Consider the following 18,032-nt stretch of genomic DNA (forward strand, 5'->3'; position numbering starts at 1 on the left):
TGCAAAGTTTCAATTATAGAAGGTAAATAAATCCCAGAATGAAAAAAAAAAGAAAAAAAGGAGAGGCTGGGAGCTTTCGTCACCAGGGGCCTTGGCCAGCCTGAAAACAGCCCTCAGGCCCTCACCCAGGCTGGCCAAACCTCCATGGAGTGAGGGTCCCCACTCGGGGGGGGGGGGGGGCTTGACCAGCCTGCAAACAACCATCAGCCCCTCACCCAGGCTGGCCAGGCATCATCCCAGTGGGGACCCCCACCCTGAAGGGGGTGTGACCAGCCAGCAAACAGCCATCAGCCCTTCACCCAGGCTGGCCAGGCACCCCAGCGGGACCCCCACCCTGATCCGGGACACCCTTCAGGGCAAACCAGCCGGCCCCCACCCATGCACCAGGCCTCTATCGTATATGATAAAAGGGTAATATGCAAGTTGACCCTAACAGCAGAACGACTGGGAATGACTGGTCACTATGACACACACTGACCACCAGGGCCAGACGCTCAATGCAGGAGCTGTCCCCTGGTGGTCAGTGCACTCCCACAGGGGCAGCTCTGCTCAGCCACAAGCCAGGCTGATGGCTACCAGCACAGCAGTGGTGGTGGGAGCCTCTCCCGCCTCCTCAGCAGCACTAAGGATGTCCGACTCCAGCTTAGGTCTGTTCCCTGCTGATAAGTGGACATCCCCTGAGGGCTGCCAGGCTGCCAGAGGGATGTCTGACTGCCAGCTTGGGCCTGATCCCCCAGGGAGCGGGCCTAAGCCAGCAGGTGGACATCCTCCGAGGGATCCCAGACTGCAAGAGGGCATAGTCCGGGCTGAGTGCACTGGGCCTCTAGTCTATATATAAAAGCCTAAGCCACTGCTATGATGCACACTGACCACCAGGGGGCAGATGCCCAATGCAGGAGCTTCCCCCTGGTGGTCAGTGCACTCCTACAATAGGAGCGCTACTCAGCCAGAAGCCTGGCTCATGGCTGGCGCACAGATGCTGCGGGAGCCTCTCCTGCCTCCACAGCAGCGCTACCAAGCGGCAGTGGCAGTGGCAGTGGCAAGCACAGTGCAGTGTGGTGGAATGAGCTGCAGCAGAGCTGCACCTGGCCCCAGCTGGGGCTCCTCCCTAACCCCCTGCCGCTTCAGCACTGCTACATCCCTCAGAGGGATGTCAGACTGCCGGGATCGGGCCAAAACCAGAAGTCTGACGTCCCCCCAAGGGGTCCTGGATTACAAGAGAGTGCAGGCCAGGCTGAGGGACCCCACCCATGCATGAATCTGTGCACTGGGGCCTCTAGTTTAGAGATAAACCTTAAAATCTGAGGGTAAAAGTAAATAAATAAATACAGTGGGGCCTTGACTTACAAGTGTCCCGACTAACGAGTTTTTCGAGATATGAGCCATCTCTAGGCCGATTTTTTGCTTTGAGTTGCGAGCTAAAATTCGGGTTATGAGCCAGCTTCAGATACCCCACCGCTAGTTGGAGCAGCGAACGTCACAGTGAACGCCACAACATCAGCCCAGCATCACGTATCTCACTCATTCACAATTGATTTGACATACGAGTAATTTGAGTTACGAGCTCCGTCAGGGAACAAATTAAACTCGTAAGTCAAGGCCCCACTGTAAATAAGGGGCATTTCAAATGTATGTTAACTTAGATGCACAAAAACAAAGGATATCTCCAGGCAAAAATATCCTTTTACTAAAGAAGTTGTATGCCTGGGGCATGACTACCCAACATGACCTGCCCAGTTAAGAATTTATCATCAGATCACCATGCTGTGAGGATACTTTCCATAGAATCCTTTTTTTTTTTAATTTTACTTTTTATCCACAAAAGTAATGGAAAACCTTGCTAAATTTTGTTAGGTACCAGGGCTAACCTCTCTACTTTACACCCCATTTGCTCTGGCGCCTTCAGAAGCCAGTGTTAATGTAAGAAATGTCCAAACCTGTAGAGAATTTTTATGAGTTTATTTGGGCCTACCTGATGACAATTGCTGGGGAGCAAAACCCCAGTGGATTGAGAAAATGCTCTGGATAGTGGCAGTTTTACAGCTTATTGTATATATAGTAACATCTAAGGAGAAGATTAAGGAGGGTTACCTGAAGTCTGTTGGTGGATTAAAATGATGGGAGAAAACAAAGCAGGGGGAAACTCTGGATTAGATAAAAAGTGAAATGGAGAGACACATACTTTTTTACATTGGTGGGTTCAGGATGATTAATAACATTACAGCACATAGAGATGGTACTTGGGGGCGGGGGAGCAACATAAAAAAGAGGGGTCTGTGATCTCAGTGCTCTGGTGCAGCAGTTCTGCCCTGAGGGTTCTAGGAAAGGAGACTGCGCTGATATTTCAAAGGTATATGATCTTAGATTTTTTAAAAAGACAATAGGCTCACTTAAGGTGAAGATTTACCTTTGTCAGGAAAGCTACAGGCCTAGGATGTGACTGCCTGCCACAACCCACTTTTAGTCTGGAAATTTTGTTTAGACATTTATGTGGTTACTTTCAGTCTCCAAGTTTGTAGGGCCTGCCAAGCTGACCTCCCCTGAACTTGTCAGGTTTAGTATATGGCCCTCTTTTTTATCCACACTAGCAAAGAATAACGTAGTTCTTACTGGAGTCAATTTTCCTGACTTTGTTCTATATTGTCTGATCAGGAGTGGAAGGTAGCCCTGGCCAACATGGCTCAGTTGGTTGGGCATCATCCCATGCACCAAAAGGTTGCCAGTTCAATTCCTGGTCAGGGCTTATGCCCAGGTGGCAGGCTCAATCTCTGGCAGGTAGCCAATCAATATTTTACTCTCACGTCAATGTTTCTCTCCCTCTCCCTCTCTCTTCCTCTCTTTCTAAAAAGTAATTTTTAAAAATCTTAAAAAAAAAGAGTGGCAGGTAAAATTTTATGTTTCCCTTTCTTTTCCAAATTTAGACTCTTGTGAATTTGGTTTAGGGCTACCCACTAGTTATTGATCCTTTTCTTTCCCAGGGAAAGCTATTAACTTCTTGTCTGTCTTGTTTTGTGTCCTATAGTCTACTTCTCTGTGATTGGGTATAGTATTTTTAAAGCAACAATTCTCAAAGTGTGGTTCTCAGACCAGCAGAACAACAACAGCAGCAAGGAATTTGTTAGAAATGCAAATTCTCAGGCCTCACCCCAGCCCTGCTAAGTCAGAAACTCTGGGGTAGAATCCCACAATCTGTGTGCTAATGAGCGGTGGTAGGCCGCTTCCTGAATGGTCCTCATGATCTCCATCTCCTGGTATGCATGCCCTTGTGTAATCCCCACCCTCTGAGTATAGCCTGGACTTCATGACTACTTTATAATGAAAAGACAACAGTAGAAGGGATAAGATGTCACCGCTAAAAACTAGTCTATAAAGACTGTGGCTTCCATCTTAGTCACTCTCTGGCTCTCTGGCCATAAAACCACTAGCTGCTGTGGTGTAAGGACACAGAGGCAGCCTATGGAGGGACTCAGATGACAGGAACCGAGACTTGCCAGCAACCACATGCGGGAGCTTCTCCCACAACCAATTCCAGTCAAGCCTTCACTTAGACGGTAGCTCAGCCAGCTGCTGAACTGTAAGTTTACAGAGACCTTGAGCAGAGGCACCCAATTAATCTGTGCTTAGATTCCTGACCAACAGAGATTGTGAAATATTAAATGTTTATTGTTTGAAGTTACTAGGTTTTGCAATAATTGACTGCATAGCAATGTGACTAACTCAAGTGATTCTGATGGAGGCTAAAGTTTGAGAACCACTGCTTTCATTTCAGGAATAGTCAATTGGCCACAATTAAATCAGAATTTCTCACTCTGTCCCTTGCCATTCAGTAAGGATCAGTAAGTTGTTCATTTCACCTGCCTTTTAAGTTGGATCCTAACATTTCCTAAACCTGATAGGTCATGTATTGTTTTCCAGGTTGAGTGTCTCTCTTTCTTTTGCTTTTCCCTTGCTTTTAAGACCCACTCATTTCCTATTTTTATATAGTCCACGATAGTTTGCCCTAGGGGTATCCTGTGAAAAGATACACCTCAATAACTCTAGTCTTCCAAACTCATCTGCTGTTGAAACAAGTGTCCATTCTCTCTTCCTGAGATTGATAACTTCCACCTAAGAAGACATTTCTCATCAGAATGTCTGCAACCCAGGCTGCCTTTGGTAAAATGTCTTACTTCTGCTGCACCCTCCTTTCCTTAAGTTTATCAAGCACATTCCTTTGGGGCTGAAGCAAACCTGTATCTCCATCTATAGTGTCTGCACTACCTGCAAATCACACAATAGAACTTGATATGTTGAGGTTGGTGAAATTGATTGGCAAATCTGACCTGCTTGCTGTTATGCCCAGATTTCAAGATTCCCAAGAAACCACATCAGGGAGCCAGCCAATCAATGCAAAAGCATAAGAATCTGTATTTCGAGCTAGCTCGGCTCCCGTCCACCAGACTCACCGACACAACGGCAGGCCAAGTGGCTGAGAGAGGCCAACCCCGCCCAGAGACCGGTTATATAGGGGGGGTTGGAGTAAGGGAGGAGAAAGGACTGTGCTTTGCCGATTGGCCAGGCACAAGTCGATGTCCCGTTCCTGGGTGTGGCTAGCAGAGTCTTAGACTTCCGTGAAGAAGCTCCTTGCCCAACACATGGCCAAGGTAAGATGGAGGACGTAGCCCTTACCCTGGGGGAAGGTGGAGGGCGTAGCCTTTACCCTGGGGCAAGGTGGAGGGCCTAGCCCTCGCCCTTTCACTTGCTAAGGCTGCGGTCCTCAGCCCTGGCTACACATTAGAATCACCCTCATGTGATTGCTGAAGTCACACTCATATGATTGCAACAGTTTTAGGGGCAATCCCTCAACTGTTCTTACTGTGGGTACTCCTTGCACAGCACTCCCACAATAGTGTCCTGGATCTTACACCACCACCAAAGGTATCATTCCAGTCTCTCCTGAGACCTCTCTTCTCTTCAGCAGTGAGATGCTTTCAACCCCAGTCACTGCTCCTAATTCAGTTGTGTAGAGTTGTATGTTTGTTTGTTCTCCCCACGTCCCTCGTGGTTCAGGGTTCAGGATCTGGAAGAGGGGCCGCACACAAATGAAAGAGACGAGACAAGTAATAATTTGGAAATATTGGGGGGCCAGGCGGGTAAGTCCAACTGAAGGGGAAGGACTTCCACTGGTGCTCAGGCCGTGCCAACCTTTTATTGGTTTGGGATACACCCATAGCCCTTAGGCAGGCAATTTCCAATAACAGGCAGACTAGCCCATCAGCAAGGATTTACACAATAATAAATGGGGAAGTTGCTTCAGCTACTATTGTCTGGACCAGGGGTGGGCAAACTTTTTGACTGAGGGCCACAATGGGTTCTTAAACTGGACCAGAGGGCCGGAACAAAAGCATGAATGGAGTGTTTGTGTGAACTAATATAAATTCAAAGTAAACATCATTACATAAAAAAGGGTACGGTCTTTTTTTTTTTTTTTTTTTTTTTTTTTTTTTTAGTTTTATTCATTTCAAACAGGCAGGATCCAGCCCGAGGGCTGTAGTTTGCCCACGGCTGGTCTGGACTAACAGTGGGTGCACAGCCCTGACCTTTGCCAGGGTATCAAGGGTCACCAGCCTTTCGGATTCCTTGTTCACACCTCTCTGCTAGTGAAGACAATAGGTGGCTTCCCACATTCAGCAATAGTGTTGCCAGCAAAGGGACCTGGCCTTGAGCTGGTCTGCCTAGGGCCAGCAGTAGTGTGTGGGTTCTTGACTCCATGCAGGAAAGATTTCACAACATGGGTTTAGGCAATGTTTAGAGGATGCTTATTAAAGCTGTGCACAGTTAAACAAGGAAGGGCCTAGAATAGAAGAAGCAAAGGAGAGAGACTAGGTGGGGAAATGAGCCTAGGCTGGGCTGCTTTCACTCACTAAGAAGTCTGAGAAAAGGGAGCTTTGGGGGCAGGATCAGGGTTTTATCCAGGACAAGCGGCCACTGCCCATTGTTCCCCAGTTGCAAGTCTCATGGGGTCCCTTAGAGTTTAGAAGATGTGATGGAACAAGAGGGGAAAGGGAAAGGTGCAGACAAGCTCCTGTATATAGAAAACCCTAAAGATTCCACCAAAACACTATTAGATTTGATAAATTATTTCAGCAAAGCAGTAGGATGCAAAATTAATATCCAGAAATCGATAGCAGAATTATACAGCGATAATGAACTTGCAGAAAGGGAAACTAAGAAAATTACCCTATTTATCATTGCAACAACAACAAAAAACAAGTTACCTAGGAATAAACTTCACCATGGAGGTAAAAGACTTGTACTCAGAAAACCATAAGACATTGAAGAAACAAATAGAGGAAGATACAAACAAGTGGAAGCATATACTGTGTTCATGGGTTTAGAGAATTGGCATCATCAAAATGTCCATACTTTCCAAAGCAATCTATAGATTCAATGCAATTCATATTAAAATACCAAAGGCATATTTCATAGATCTAGATCAAATGTTCCAAAACTTTATGTGGAACCCTAAAGGACTCCAAATAGCCTTTGCAATCTTAGAAAGAAGAACAAAGTTGGAGGGAATCATAATACCAGATATCAAACTGTACTATAAAGCCATTGTAATTAAAAAAAAAAAGTAAAGTACTAGAACAGGAAAAGCATATACATCAATGGAATAAAACAGAGAGCCCAGAAATCCACCAATGCCTTTATAGTCAATTAATATTTGACAAAGAAGGCAAGAGTATACAATGGAGTAAAGACAGTCTCTTCAATAAATGGTGTTGGGTAAATTGGACAGGTACATGCAAATAATTGCAATTAGACCACCAACTTATACCATTCACAAGAATAAACTCAAAATAGATAAAAAGACTTAAATGTAAGTCATGAAACCATAAAAATCCTAGAAAGAGGAAAGGAGAGGGAGAGAGAGAGAAACATTGATCAGCTGCCTCCTGCACATTCACTCTTCTTCCCTGGGCTCATGTTTTGATATGCCAGTAGCTCTCAGTCTGGGAAGGGGGACCATCCCAGACACCTAGGAACCTGGCAAGAGTATAGACACACTTGTAAGGACCAGCTGTGTCCATGCAGCTGTGATCACGTCTGGGTGTGACCATCCCCATCCTCTCCTCGGCCGCAAGTGAGGACAGACACAGTGCACCGAGGTCTAAACCGGCCCTCGTGTAAGGGTAGGTGTGGACATTCCTTTGGAATACATATGGGCTCTCGGGATAGGGATCCCACACATTGATGTCTGCAGGACAGATCCATGTTGTTCAGTCCCCTTCGGTGGCAAAGTGGGGGTGGCCTCTGTGTTCATTGTTTGGACACTGTCGAGACACTTGCAACCTATCCAGATGTGTTAGGACTCTACTTCACACAGATCGCTACAGCCTGTTCCCCCCAAAACCCACAAAGATGCTCCTAAGATTGCTGACACCTATTCCAGCCCCAAACATGCACAATCCTTCTCAGGCTAAAAAACCATGTTACTTATGTTTCGATGGCAGTTTTATTGAACTTAAAGTCTCCTGAGAAAAGATACAATCTTTTTCTCTTTGCTTTGGTTAAACCACTATCCTGAAGTATGATTGATATCCAATGTCTACAACCCAAACAGTTTAGAAATTAGTATACACCATGAAATCATCACCTCAACCAAGACCATATACTCATCACCTGCAAAAGTGTCCTCCGACACCCATTATTTTAGTTAATTTAATTTTTCTTTTTGTGGTAAGAGCATTATCTACCCTCTAGCACATGTTTAAGTGCAAAACACAGTATTTTTAGCTGTAGGCTCCAGGTTGTACAGCAGATCTCCCCAAATTATTCATCCTGCATAATTTTATGCCCTTTGACCAACATCTTTCCATTTCACTTCCCTCATCCCTGGGAGCCACCACTCTGCTTTCTTCTTCTGTGAGCTTAATTATTTTGGATTTCTCATAAAAGTGGAATCATGCAGCCCAGCTGGTATGGCTCAGTGGTTGAGTGTCAACCTATGAACCAGGAGGTCACTGTTCAATTCCCGGTCAGGCACATGCCAGGGTTATGGGCTTGATCCCCAGTAGGGGGCGTGCAGGAAGCAGAAGATCAATGATTCTCCCTCTCCCTTCCTCTCTGAAATCAATAAAAAATATATATATATATTTTTTAAAAAGTGGAAACAAGCCAGTTGGAGAAAGATAAATATCACATGATCTCACTCATATGTGGGATATAATGATCAACATAATCTGATGAACAAAAATGGACCCAGAGACAAGGTGGCACTGAGCAGACCGTCCAACCTCGGGGAGAAGGCAGGGGAGAGGGGGGTTAGAGATCAACCAAAGGACTTGTACGCATGCATATTAGCATGATTAATGGGCACAAACACTGGGGCGGTGGGGGTTTGCCCTCAGGTGTGGGAGTGGGGGAGGGTTAATTGGGGAAAAAAGGAGACATGTAATACTTTAAACAATAAAAAAAAATGTGGAATCATGCAGCATTTGTCCTGTGTCTGGCTTATGTCATTTACCATAACGTCCTCCAGGTCCATCCATACTGGGGGAAATTTCCTTCTTTTTTTTTTTTTTAAATATATTTTATTGATTTTTTACAGAGAGGAAGGGAGAGAGATAGATAGTTAGAAACATCGATGGGAGAGAAACATCGATCAGCTGCCTCCTGCACATCTTCTACTGGGGATGTGCCCGCAACCCAGGTACATGCCCCTGACCGGAATCGAACCTGGGACCTTTTAGGCCGCAGGCCGACGCTCTATCCACTGAGCCAAACGGTTTCGGCATCCTTCTTTTTTATGGCTCAATAATTTTGCATACGATGCAACCTGATTGGGTGGAATTCTGCTGCACATTTGGCTGCTTCCACGTGTGATTTATCAAATTGCTTATCCGTGGCAAATAGCACATCCCAACCTGCTGTTGTCCTACAGGACTGAGTTGTTTTCTGGTGGGAGACAACGGACAGTGAACCTGGAACCTTGTGTGGAAAGAAAATCACAAAGACGCATGGAGGATAGACAGGTATGCTTGCCTGGTCAGGAAGAGGAAGACCATGTCTCTGGGGAGAGCATAGCTGAGAGCAGGCAGCAGGCTCTCCTGAGTGTGGGACACCTGGGGTTGGGATGGCTGGGACAGATTTAAGAGCTCCCTCTGGTGGCGAAGGGCATCAGCGCTGAGGCACGCTCAGGGTCAAAGCAGCCTTCTCTCCTTCCATAAGCATTTACTCATCCAGCGAGGCCCTCAGGCTTAGCTCATGGAAGCACACCCACAAGCTGATGCCTGGGGTCTGTAAACTCTTTTTCTTTATCACCCGGCATGAAGTTTTGACCCTTTCCTGGATTCAGTGTGGGCCCAGAAACCCTACTCAAGCCCCCACCCTTACAGTTGAGCGACTTCTCCATGTGATTGGCTGCATCCAAACCAAGGGACTCACTGTAACTGCGCTACTCAGAGTGGGAGCCAGAAACCAAGAATATCACCACCTGCTGGTTTCTGGTTAAGAAGCAAGCCCTCCAGGCCTTCCCAGACCTACTGGGTCAGAATCCTGGGATAGGGACAAGCACAGGGACCTGGGTGTCCACAGGCCTTCAGGGGTGATGGTACCCTTTGAAGTTCACAAGCAGCTTCACACAGATGCTGGAGGCCTAATTCATGGTACAGCGCTGAAGCTTGTTTGCAAAGCGAGTGTTATTTAATCGTCCAAGAGCTGCATTTGCTATTCCAGCTGTGGGCCTTGAATGACCCTTCTCTAGAAACTGCACACAGCAAATTGTGCTCGCTGAGCTGTGACAACTGTGGCCACCAGAGGGCACCATGGTCACCTAATGTATACAGCTCAGGGATCCTTGGAGCTCATTTGGTTCACTCTTCTCTCTGTTTCTCTTTCACTCCTCCTATTCTAGAAATAAATTTCTACAAAGAAACCAATAGGTGCAGTGCATGTCGGGGCCATCTCCTGTAAACCCCTCTGGAGAGAGGGCATTTGCTCATCCAGCCAGGCCTTCAGCTTAGCTCATGGAAGCACATCCACAAGCTGAGGAGTTGTGCAAAGAGTGATGCACTGAGCTCAGCTTCATCCTCCAACATCCCTAGTGAGGCCACAGCCCAGGAGCCAGTGAGTCCAGACTGTTTCAGAAGCCACAGGGGGTCTGAGGAGCCAGTGGGACAAGGAAACACTGGGGCCCATAAAAACCTCAGTGTGGGCCCTAACCGGTTTGGCTCAGTGGATAGAGCGTCGGCCTGTGGATGCAAGGGTCCTGGGTTCGATTCCAGTCAAGGGCATGTACTTTGGTTGCGGGTACATCCCAGTGGGGAGTGTGCAGGAGGCAGCTGATCAATGTTTCTAACTCTCTATCCCTCTCCCTTCCTCTCTGTAAAAAATCAATAAAATATATATAAAAAAATGTTTTTAAAAAAAACCAGCTCTGCTGGTGCATTTAATTTACAAAACAACAACAACAACAACAAAACAAAACAAAAACAAAAACCCAACCAAAAAACAAAAACCTCAGTGTGCCCCTTCTGTACATCCTATATAATGAAAGCCTAATATGCAAATTTTCCTGTTGACTGGGAGTTCAACCGGGAGTTCAACTAAGGGGTGGGGCTGGCCGGCCAAATGACCACGGCCCCTCCCCCCAACCAGCAGCGGTGGCAGGCAGCCGGGGGAAGGGAGGCCCTGGCCGGCAGCTGGCAGCCGCTAGGGACCCTACCCGTGCACGAATTTCATGCACTGGGACTTTAGTTCCTAATAAATGCATATTCATCGCTGGGCAGGTTGCCTCCTATCACTCACCAACTGGCTCTGGGAAACACCTTTTTCGGTTCTGCTCCTCCTTGTCTTGCTGACCTTCTCTCTGCTACTGTGTCTGGGGATCCCCTTCCATTTCTACCTCTTGCACTTGTGTCCTCATTTCAGCCTCTGGTTCTGGGACACTCAAGTGAAGTCTTCCTTCCCCACGGAGGCCCTGAGGGAGTCCCATGGCTGGGATTCAGCTACAGGGGACCTCTTCTCCTGTCGCTGATCCTTCCCAACCCACCCTGCCAGGGCCTTGTTCCTCTGTCCTGGACAGGAGACAATTTTAACTGCATTGGATGGAGGAAGGCAGGTTGTCGGTATGGTTATCCTTCGTGATATCATCCTTGATAGATGTGTAAGATGCTTCAAACATGATTGTGGAATTGCCGGTTTGACCTGTAACAGCACCAATGATTCTGTTGGCTGTTCCAGCTCTACATGTTGTTTGGGTGCAGGTTCATAGGTATTAGAGCTTTATGTTGAATTATTTTTCTTATTATCACATAACCTGCAGTTGTATTGTTATAGATGCTTTCAGCTCTCGATCCAACCTGTTCCCAGTGTGCTGCTCCTGGACCTCCCAGCTGCAGGGGTGGGTGGGGCACCTAGTGTCAGGGTACTGGTTCTGGGCCAAACCCACCCTCTGCCTGTCTATACACATAAAGTCCTATTGGAAGAAGACCACCCTGCTTGTGTTCTCATTGCCCCCAGTGCTTTCCAGACACAAGGTGACATTACAGAGTGGAGAAGACCACATGCCCACAAAAGCCCAAGAGTGACTCTTTTCCTCTGTACCGAAAAAGTTTGCCAAATCCTGTTCTAGGCATTTTGGCCGGAGTCCCAAAAGCACCTGGCACAGCAGCCAGTGCCTCTCAGTCTTTAACTGGCCCTGGGGTCCCTAGAGATTTGTAAAATGCAATCTCCTGGTCCAAAGGTGCAGGCCCTGAGACATACATCTCCAAAAGGGTCTTTGAGCTGCCGTTGCCGCTGCCACTGGCCTTGCTTGCTCTTTGAGTGGAGGCTACAGTCCCCTCCTCCATTGTCCCAGCCGTCACGGACCAGGAAATGTGTGTGAGCAAGACCCCCGAACAGAGGCCACATGTGTCCTGAGGGGCCTGCGGCCCTGTCTGTTTCCATCCTTCAGACAAGGGTTCCCCACCTTGGTCATGGTCATTGTCCCTCTGGGGACATGGTTATCCCTCATGAGCCCTGAGCTAGCCGCTCAGAGGCGCCTTATTTGTGCCACCTGGAGCTGGCTTAGGAGGTGCAAGGGGAGAGATGACCCACCCCCTTGGGCCACCGAGCTGCCCAGCAACTGCCCATCCCCCTCAGTCAGGAACCGTGCACACAGCGCCTTTTGAAATGCTGGTGTTTAATGGACTATTCTACATGAAAGAAAATGGACACCGAGGAATTTCCACAATGCCTGTGTGTGAGGCTCCAGATATTTGCAAGGCAGAGAACAGAGTGAGTTCAGAGCTGCTCAGCCACGGAAGGGCCACCTACCGAGAGGGGGCTAGAGAGGCTGGGCTGGAGCGTGATATCACTCAGTAGGTCCCCTCCAGGCAGGTCTCGTTTAGGAGCTGAAACATTGTTCTCCAGGGATCGATGCTGATGGTGAAGAAGCAGATGAAGGTCTGAGGGAATAAGCACACGAATAAATTGTGGGTGAAGAAGCCTTGGGAAGCTGGTAACTCCAAGCCCTAAAGATAGCATCCATCCCAAATTTGCATCTGCAAGGTGAGCAGCTGGGGGAACGCAGGCTCTGGCCCTCAGTCTAAGTCTCAGATGTTCCTCACCTGGCTCACTCCTAACCCCAGGGTCTCCTGTACCACTCTGCTCTCCCCAGGAGCACCCCTGGGCTGTCCCCAAGTGGCCCATGCCTCTAGTACAGCAACACAGGCCTTACCTCAAGTAGCCCTGACCTGAGGTGGGCTTGTCCTAGAGCAGGAATTCACTTTCCCTTACCCCCCTGGCAGGAACTGCAGCTCAGCAGGGCCTGAGGCAGAGCATGGGACACAGGGCAGTGGGCTCCCCTCACCCAAACCCCCATCAGTTCTGCGAAGTGACAGGGGGACCTGAGGACTGGCCACTCAGTCAACAGTGATGTTGGCCACTCCAGACATGTTCCTCCTCCTGAAGGCAGGAAAGGGCAGTGGCTGCAAAGCGGGAAGAGAACATCCTCTGGTCAGAATCAAGACACCCGGACCGTTAGGGGCAGGAACAATCTGTCACCGGTATGGCCCGAGGTTCAGACAGCTGAACAGGTTGAGTGGACAGTTAGGATCTCACATTGGCCAGGGGCCTGCAAGTGGACCCTGGGGCTTACCTGCTAGGCTGGGCTCTGTCTTTAGCAGAAGCAGTGGCTGTCGTAGGGCCAGTAGCCCCTTCACTCTTGTGTCCCTAGGAATGGTATGTCCTCTGCCCCACCCCCCACAACACCCCTATGCGGGTCCACAGCCCTGGAACCTGAAGGAGGCTCATGTGTGTCTTACGTTGTTCAGCTCTGGGTTTTCTTCAAAGGGGCAGTTGTCAATGTCTTCATCAAATTTCCCACACCTGGTTCTGCGAAGCTTCAGCTCCATGGAGAAAGCCATCAGGGTCTCTATCTGTGGTACATATAGACATTAGAGGGGAAACATCCCTCATGGTCCCATTAAGGAGTTGCTAGTGGTGACACATGGAGTGCAGGAACAGGCCCAACCTTACTCTATTCAGGGCTTCCCTCTGGGTCTGGATCAGCACACTTGTGTTAAAGCTACACTTGGGGTGTTCTGGACAAAGAGGCACTTAGCCCGGTGGAGCCTCCGGGGTAAAAGCAAGCTGATCACACACTATTAATACCACACACTGCAGCCTCACATTTGCAAACGCCAAATGAGACCCCACCTTTCTTTTCAATGCTTCCTGCTTCCACAGCATTCCCAGAGAGGTGACAAGTGGCTGGGAGGGTGTTGGCCCTGCAAGAGTTTGCTTGATCATCTCAACCCCAGAGTGGGAGGCTCATCTATAGCCCCATTGTCACACCCTTCACCTGCCCAACATCAGAAAAATGCCTTACGATGCTAGTGAGACCACACACACACACACACACACACACATACGACGATGGCTTCGAGAAACAACTTCTATTACAAAGTGCACTGTGAAATGTTCTGTACTCTTCTCCACTCCATTCTACTCATTTTATTCCATCGTCTCCCACGGCATCCACTCCATTATCCCCAGCACCCAAACTCAGTCTGTGACTCTGGATATAAAAATCCTCACCAGAGGTCCAGCCTGAGAGAGCCCAGGGTGCCTGAACCAGTGTCACAGAGGGTTAAGGTCAGTGAGGGTGGGGACCCTTTGCCCTTCATGTGGACTCTCAGTGCGGAGGTCCAGAGGGTGAGAGAGTAATGCCCCCGACACCACACACACACACACACACACACACACACACTCACACACTCACACACAGAGCCAGAAGCGCTCCTTCGGGCGAGTGTTTTCATTGTTCACGTCTGCAGCCCAAATGAAAATGGCATCGCTGGTTGTATTCTGAAAGAGAGTCCATGATAAGGAGAACCTTTCAGGACTCAAAACCATGGCCTGGGGAAGAGTGTAAAATAACATCCATCCACAGAGGTGGATTCCACATCAGGTAGCCCAGGGCTCACGGAAGTCACAGCAGAGGCCCTGTTTTATTTTATTTCCTTGAGCTCTTTCCTCACCCTAACTTTTTAAGCATTTTCTCTGTGTGTCTGGACATCTTTCTCTTTCTCCCCTCATTGACTACATTTGGATGTCATTTTTCATTAAACAATGACATAAAGATTGAAAAAATATTGCATGTGAGTAGACATTGATCTAATTTTTTAAATTTCCATGTAAAAGCTTTTATAAAACCTGAAAATGAATAGTTTGTATATTTTATTTTATAAACTTCAATGGCATACAAGATCCTGTGCTAAGGCCCCTGTCTTGTACCCTCACTTACTACAAGTGAAGGCCAGCAGAGCAGGAAGATGCAGTCACCTACCTTCTCTCTCTGAGAGTCCAGGATGCTCACCAGCCTGTAGGCATTCGTGTCCTTGTTCTTCACGTTGAATATGTGTAAGGCATACTCCACGGTGGCAAGGAAATAACTTTCTATGCCTTTTCCCTCATCGCTAATCCTCCAGCTGTGAGTCACTCGGACCTGGGAACCTGCGAGAAGCAGGAACATGGCCCAGGCAGAGCTCATCTCCATTGCAGACACAGAGATGCAGGCAACCAGCCACCCACAGCCCTTCTGGCTCAGACTCCACTCAAGCTTCCCTGGGCAGTGGTCCAACTAATCTACTCCAGGGCATATTCTTCCTGTGAGCCTCCTCTCTGCTGTGACACCCTGTCCCCTCCCACATGTGACCCTGCCTCCTCTGTCCAAAGTAGTTAAAATTGTCTCCTGTCCAGGACAAAGGAACAAGGTGCTGGCAGGGTGGGTTGGGAAGGATCAGCGATAGGAGACAGGGTCCCCTGTAGCTGAATCCCAGCCAGAGGACTCCCCCAGAGCTTCAGTGGGGAAGGAAGACTTCACTTGAATGCCCCAGAACCAGAGTCTATAATGAAGGCACACGTGCAAGAGGTAGAAATGGAAGGTGATCCTCTGACACAGCAGTAGAGTGAAGGTCAGCAAGACAAGAAGGAGCAGAACCAAAAAGGATGCGTTTTCCAGAGCCAGCTTTGGGGGTGAAAGAAGGCAACCTGTAGCTACATTCTGGGAAAGGGCACCAGCACCTGCCTGAGAATCGCCAGCCTGAGTTGTGGCCACCTGGGGGCCTTGGGATGAAGGCTGGACATGGTTCGTTTTTTTTGTTGCTTTGAGTCTGATGCACTGGCACACCAGCCTCATGCCAAAGAGATGTGAGAGTCAGGTGAAGCTAGCCAGCACTCTTCAAACCTGATGTAGACAGGATGTAGAGGTTTGGGCAGAGATAGTGGTAGACCTAAGAGTCCCAAATGCCAAGGGGACAGGGACAGAGGCAGGGACTAATGAACAGGAACAATGCACGTATTCAGTACCAAGTACCTTCAGCTGAACACAGCTGGTCATAGGACCTGCCTGTGACAGAACTCTGGACGATGGTATGAGCATTATTGCAAACTCAACCAGGTCCAGGTCCATGGGCTTTGCAGCAAAGTATTGTTCCAGGAGCTGTGTGGTAAACAAATAACCTTGAATTGTTGCCAGGACAGGAAATGCAGAGGGAGAGTGTAAGAGCATGGGTCTCCTTTCAAGATGGGCTCTAGCCAGAGGGTGTTTGACAGCCTTGGACACAGGCACAGCTCCAAAACAGAGGGGCTCAGTCCCTGCTCTGTCCAGCATGCCCACCTGAGTCACCCAGACGCTCTCTCCTCATCATCTGGAACATTTGCTACCCACTTAACAAGATACCATGGTCAAGTGTAGAAATGTATCGCTCGCATTACAAGCCCCTTATTGTGGGCTGATTCTTTCTCATATATTTCTAGTCAAATGGCAACTGAAAGAATGCTCTTATAGCAATGGGAACATGGTTGGATTGAGGGCTGAAAGCATCGATAGCAATACAATTGCATGTTATGTGATAATAAGAGAAACATTTCAACAAGAAGCTCTAATACTTATGAACCTGCATCCAAACCACATGTGGAGCTGGAATAGCCAACAGAATAATTGGTGCTGTTACAGGTCAAACCAGCAATTCCACAATCACGTTGGGAGCATCTTACACATCTCTCAGGGATGATATCAAGACAGATTAACATTATAAAGAATATAGCTGAGTTGAAAGATGCAGTTAACTAGTCTACTTAAACAATTTTCTGAAAATTCTTCTGCCCAGTATGGAATGTGGGTTTTTAAGTAAGGAAGTGATAATCATAAAATGATAGTATTAAAAATGTTACAAATATTTCTTTGTGTCTTCTTCAATATGTGTTAATAATGTCTTATAGTTTTTAGTGTATAGGTCCTTCACATCCTTTGATAAATCCATATTTGTGGATTGGAAGAATCAATATAGTTAAAAATGGCCATATTACCCAAAGCAACATACCCATTTAATGCAATCCCCGTCAAAATTTTTAAAGAAACAGAACCAAAAAATCACAAGATTTGTATGGAACCACAAAAGACCCAAAAAGCCAAAGCAATCCTGAGAAAAAGAACAAAGTTGGAGGTATCACACTCCCAGACTTCAAATTATACTACAAAGCTGCATAATCAAAATAGCATGGTATTGGCATAAAAATGCACAGACCAATAAAAGAGAATTGAAAGGCCAGAAATGCATCCACATGCAGATGGGCACATAATTTTTGATGAAAGATACAAGGGGGCTGGGAGGAAGAAGCCTCTTCAATGAATGGTGCTGGGAAAATTGGAAAGCCACATGCAAAAGAATAAAACTAGATTGCTGTCTGTCACCAGATACAAAATTAACTCAAAATGGATCAAAGGCCTAAATATAAGACCTGAAACAATAAATTACATAGGAAAAAGCATAGGTACTAAACTTTTGGACCTTGGTCTTAAAGAGGATTTTATTAATCTGACCTCAAAGGCAAAGAGAAATAAAGCAAAAATAAATAAATGGGACTATATCAAATTAAAAAGCTTCTTCACAGCAAAAGGAACTGTCAAAAAAACAAAAAGGCACACAATGAGCTATTACCATACACTGAGAATTACTAAGATTAAAAAAAAAATAGTGACAACACCAAATGTTGGCAAGAATGCAGAGAAACTGGATCACTCATACATTGTTGATGGGAATGTAAAGTGATATAGCCACTCTGGAAAACAGTTGACAGTTTGTTATAAAATTCAACATGGAATTGCACTCTTGAGCATAGATCCCACTGAAAGACAACATGCTCACACAAAAGCCTGTAGAGATATGTTCATAGCAACTTTATTTGTAAGAGCCCTAAACTGGAATCAGCCCGGATTCACTTCAACAGGTAAATGTTTAAACACATTGATATATTTATTTTATTTTATTTTATTTTTTAATATATATTTTATTGATTTTTTACAGAGAGGAAGGGAGAGGGACAGAGAGTTAGAAACATCGATGAGAGAGAAACATCGATCAGCTGCCTCCTGCACATCCCCCCACCGGGGATGTGCCCAAAACCCAGGTACATGCCCTTGACCGGAATCGAACCTGGGACCTTTCAGTCCGCAGGCCGACGCTCTACCCACTGAGCCAAACCGGTTTCGGCATTTGTCA

The 18,032-nt window shown here is 47.1% G+C and overlaps 1 protein-coding gene across 1 annotated transcript; it reads right to left on the reverse strand.

The window, feature by feature from the left end:
* Positions 1–12,341: 12,341 nt before the first annotated feature.
* Positions 12,342–15,025, reverse strand: LOC139014442 (cystatin-9-like). The gene is made up of 3 exons (XM_070421411.1): positions 14,816–15,025; positions 13,290–13,403; positions 12,342–12,431 (listed from the first exon to the last, which is right to left on the reverse strand). The coding sequence occupies exons 1-3, from the start codon at positions 15,023–15,025 to the stop codon at positions 12,342–12,344; spliced, it is 414 nt and encodes a 137-aa protein (XP_070277512.1).
* Between the last annotated feature and the right edge of the window lie 3,007 nt (positions 15,026–18,032).

Source organism: Myotis yumanensis, unplaced genomic scaffold, assembly GCF_028538775.1.
Source record: "Myotis yumanensis isolate MYYU_CA2020_CCGP unplaced genomic scaffold, mMyoYum1.0.hap1 SCAF_7, whole genome shotgun sequence".
Taxonomy (NCBI): domain Eukaryota; kingdom Metazoa; phylum Chordata; class Mammalia; order Chiroptera; family Vespertilionidae; genus Myotis; species Myotis yumanensis.

Coding starts and splice junctions, on each gene's coding strand:
- LOC139014442 (XM_070421411.1), bottom strand. CDS start 15,025: ATGGAGATGAGCTCTGCCTGGGCCATGTTCCTGCTTCTCGCAGGTTCC. Junction 13,404..14,815: donor TGGACTCTCAGAGAGAGAAG/GTAGGTGACTGC, acceptor TATGTACCACAG/ATAGAGACCCTGATGGCTTT. Junction 12,432..13,289: donor AAAACCCAGAGCTGAACAAC/GTAAGACACACA, acceptor TTATTCCCTCAG/ACCTTCATCTGCTTCTTCAC.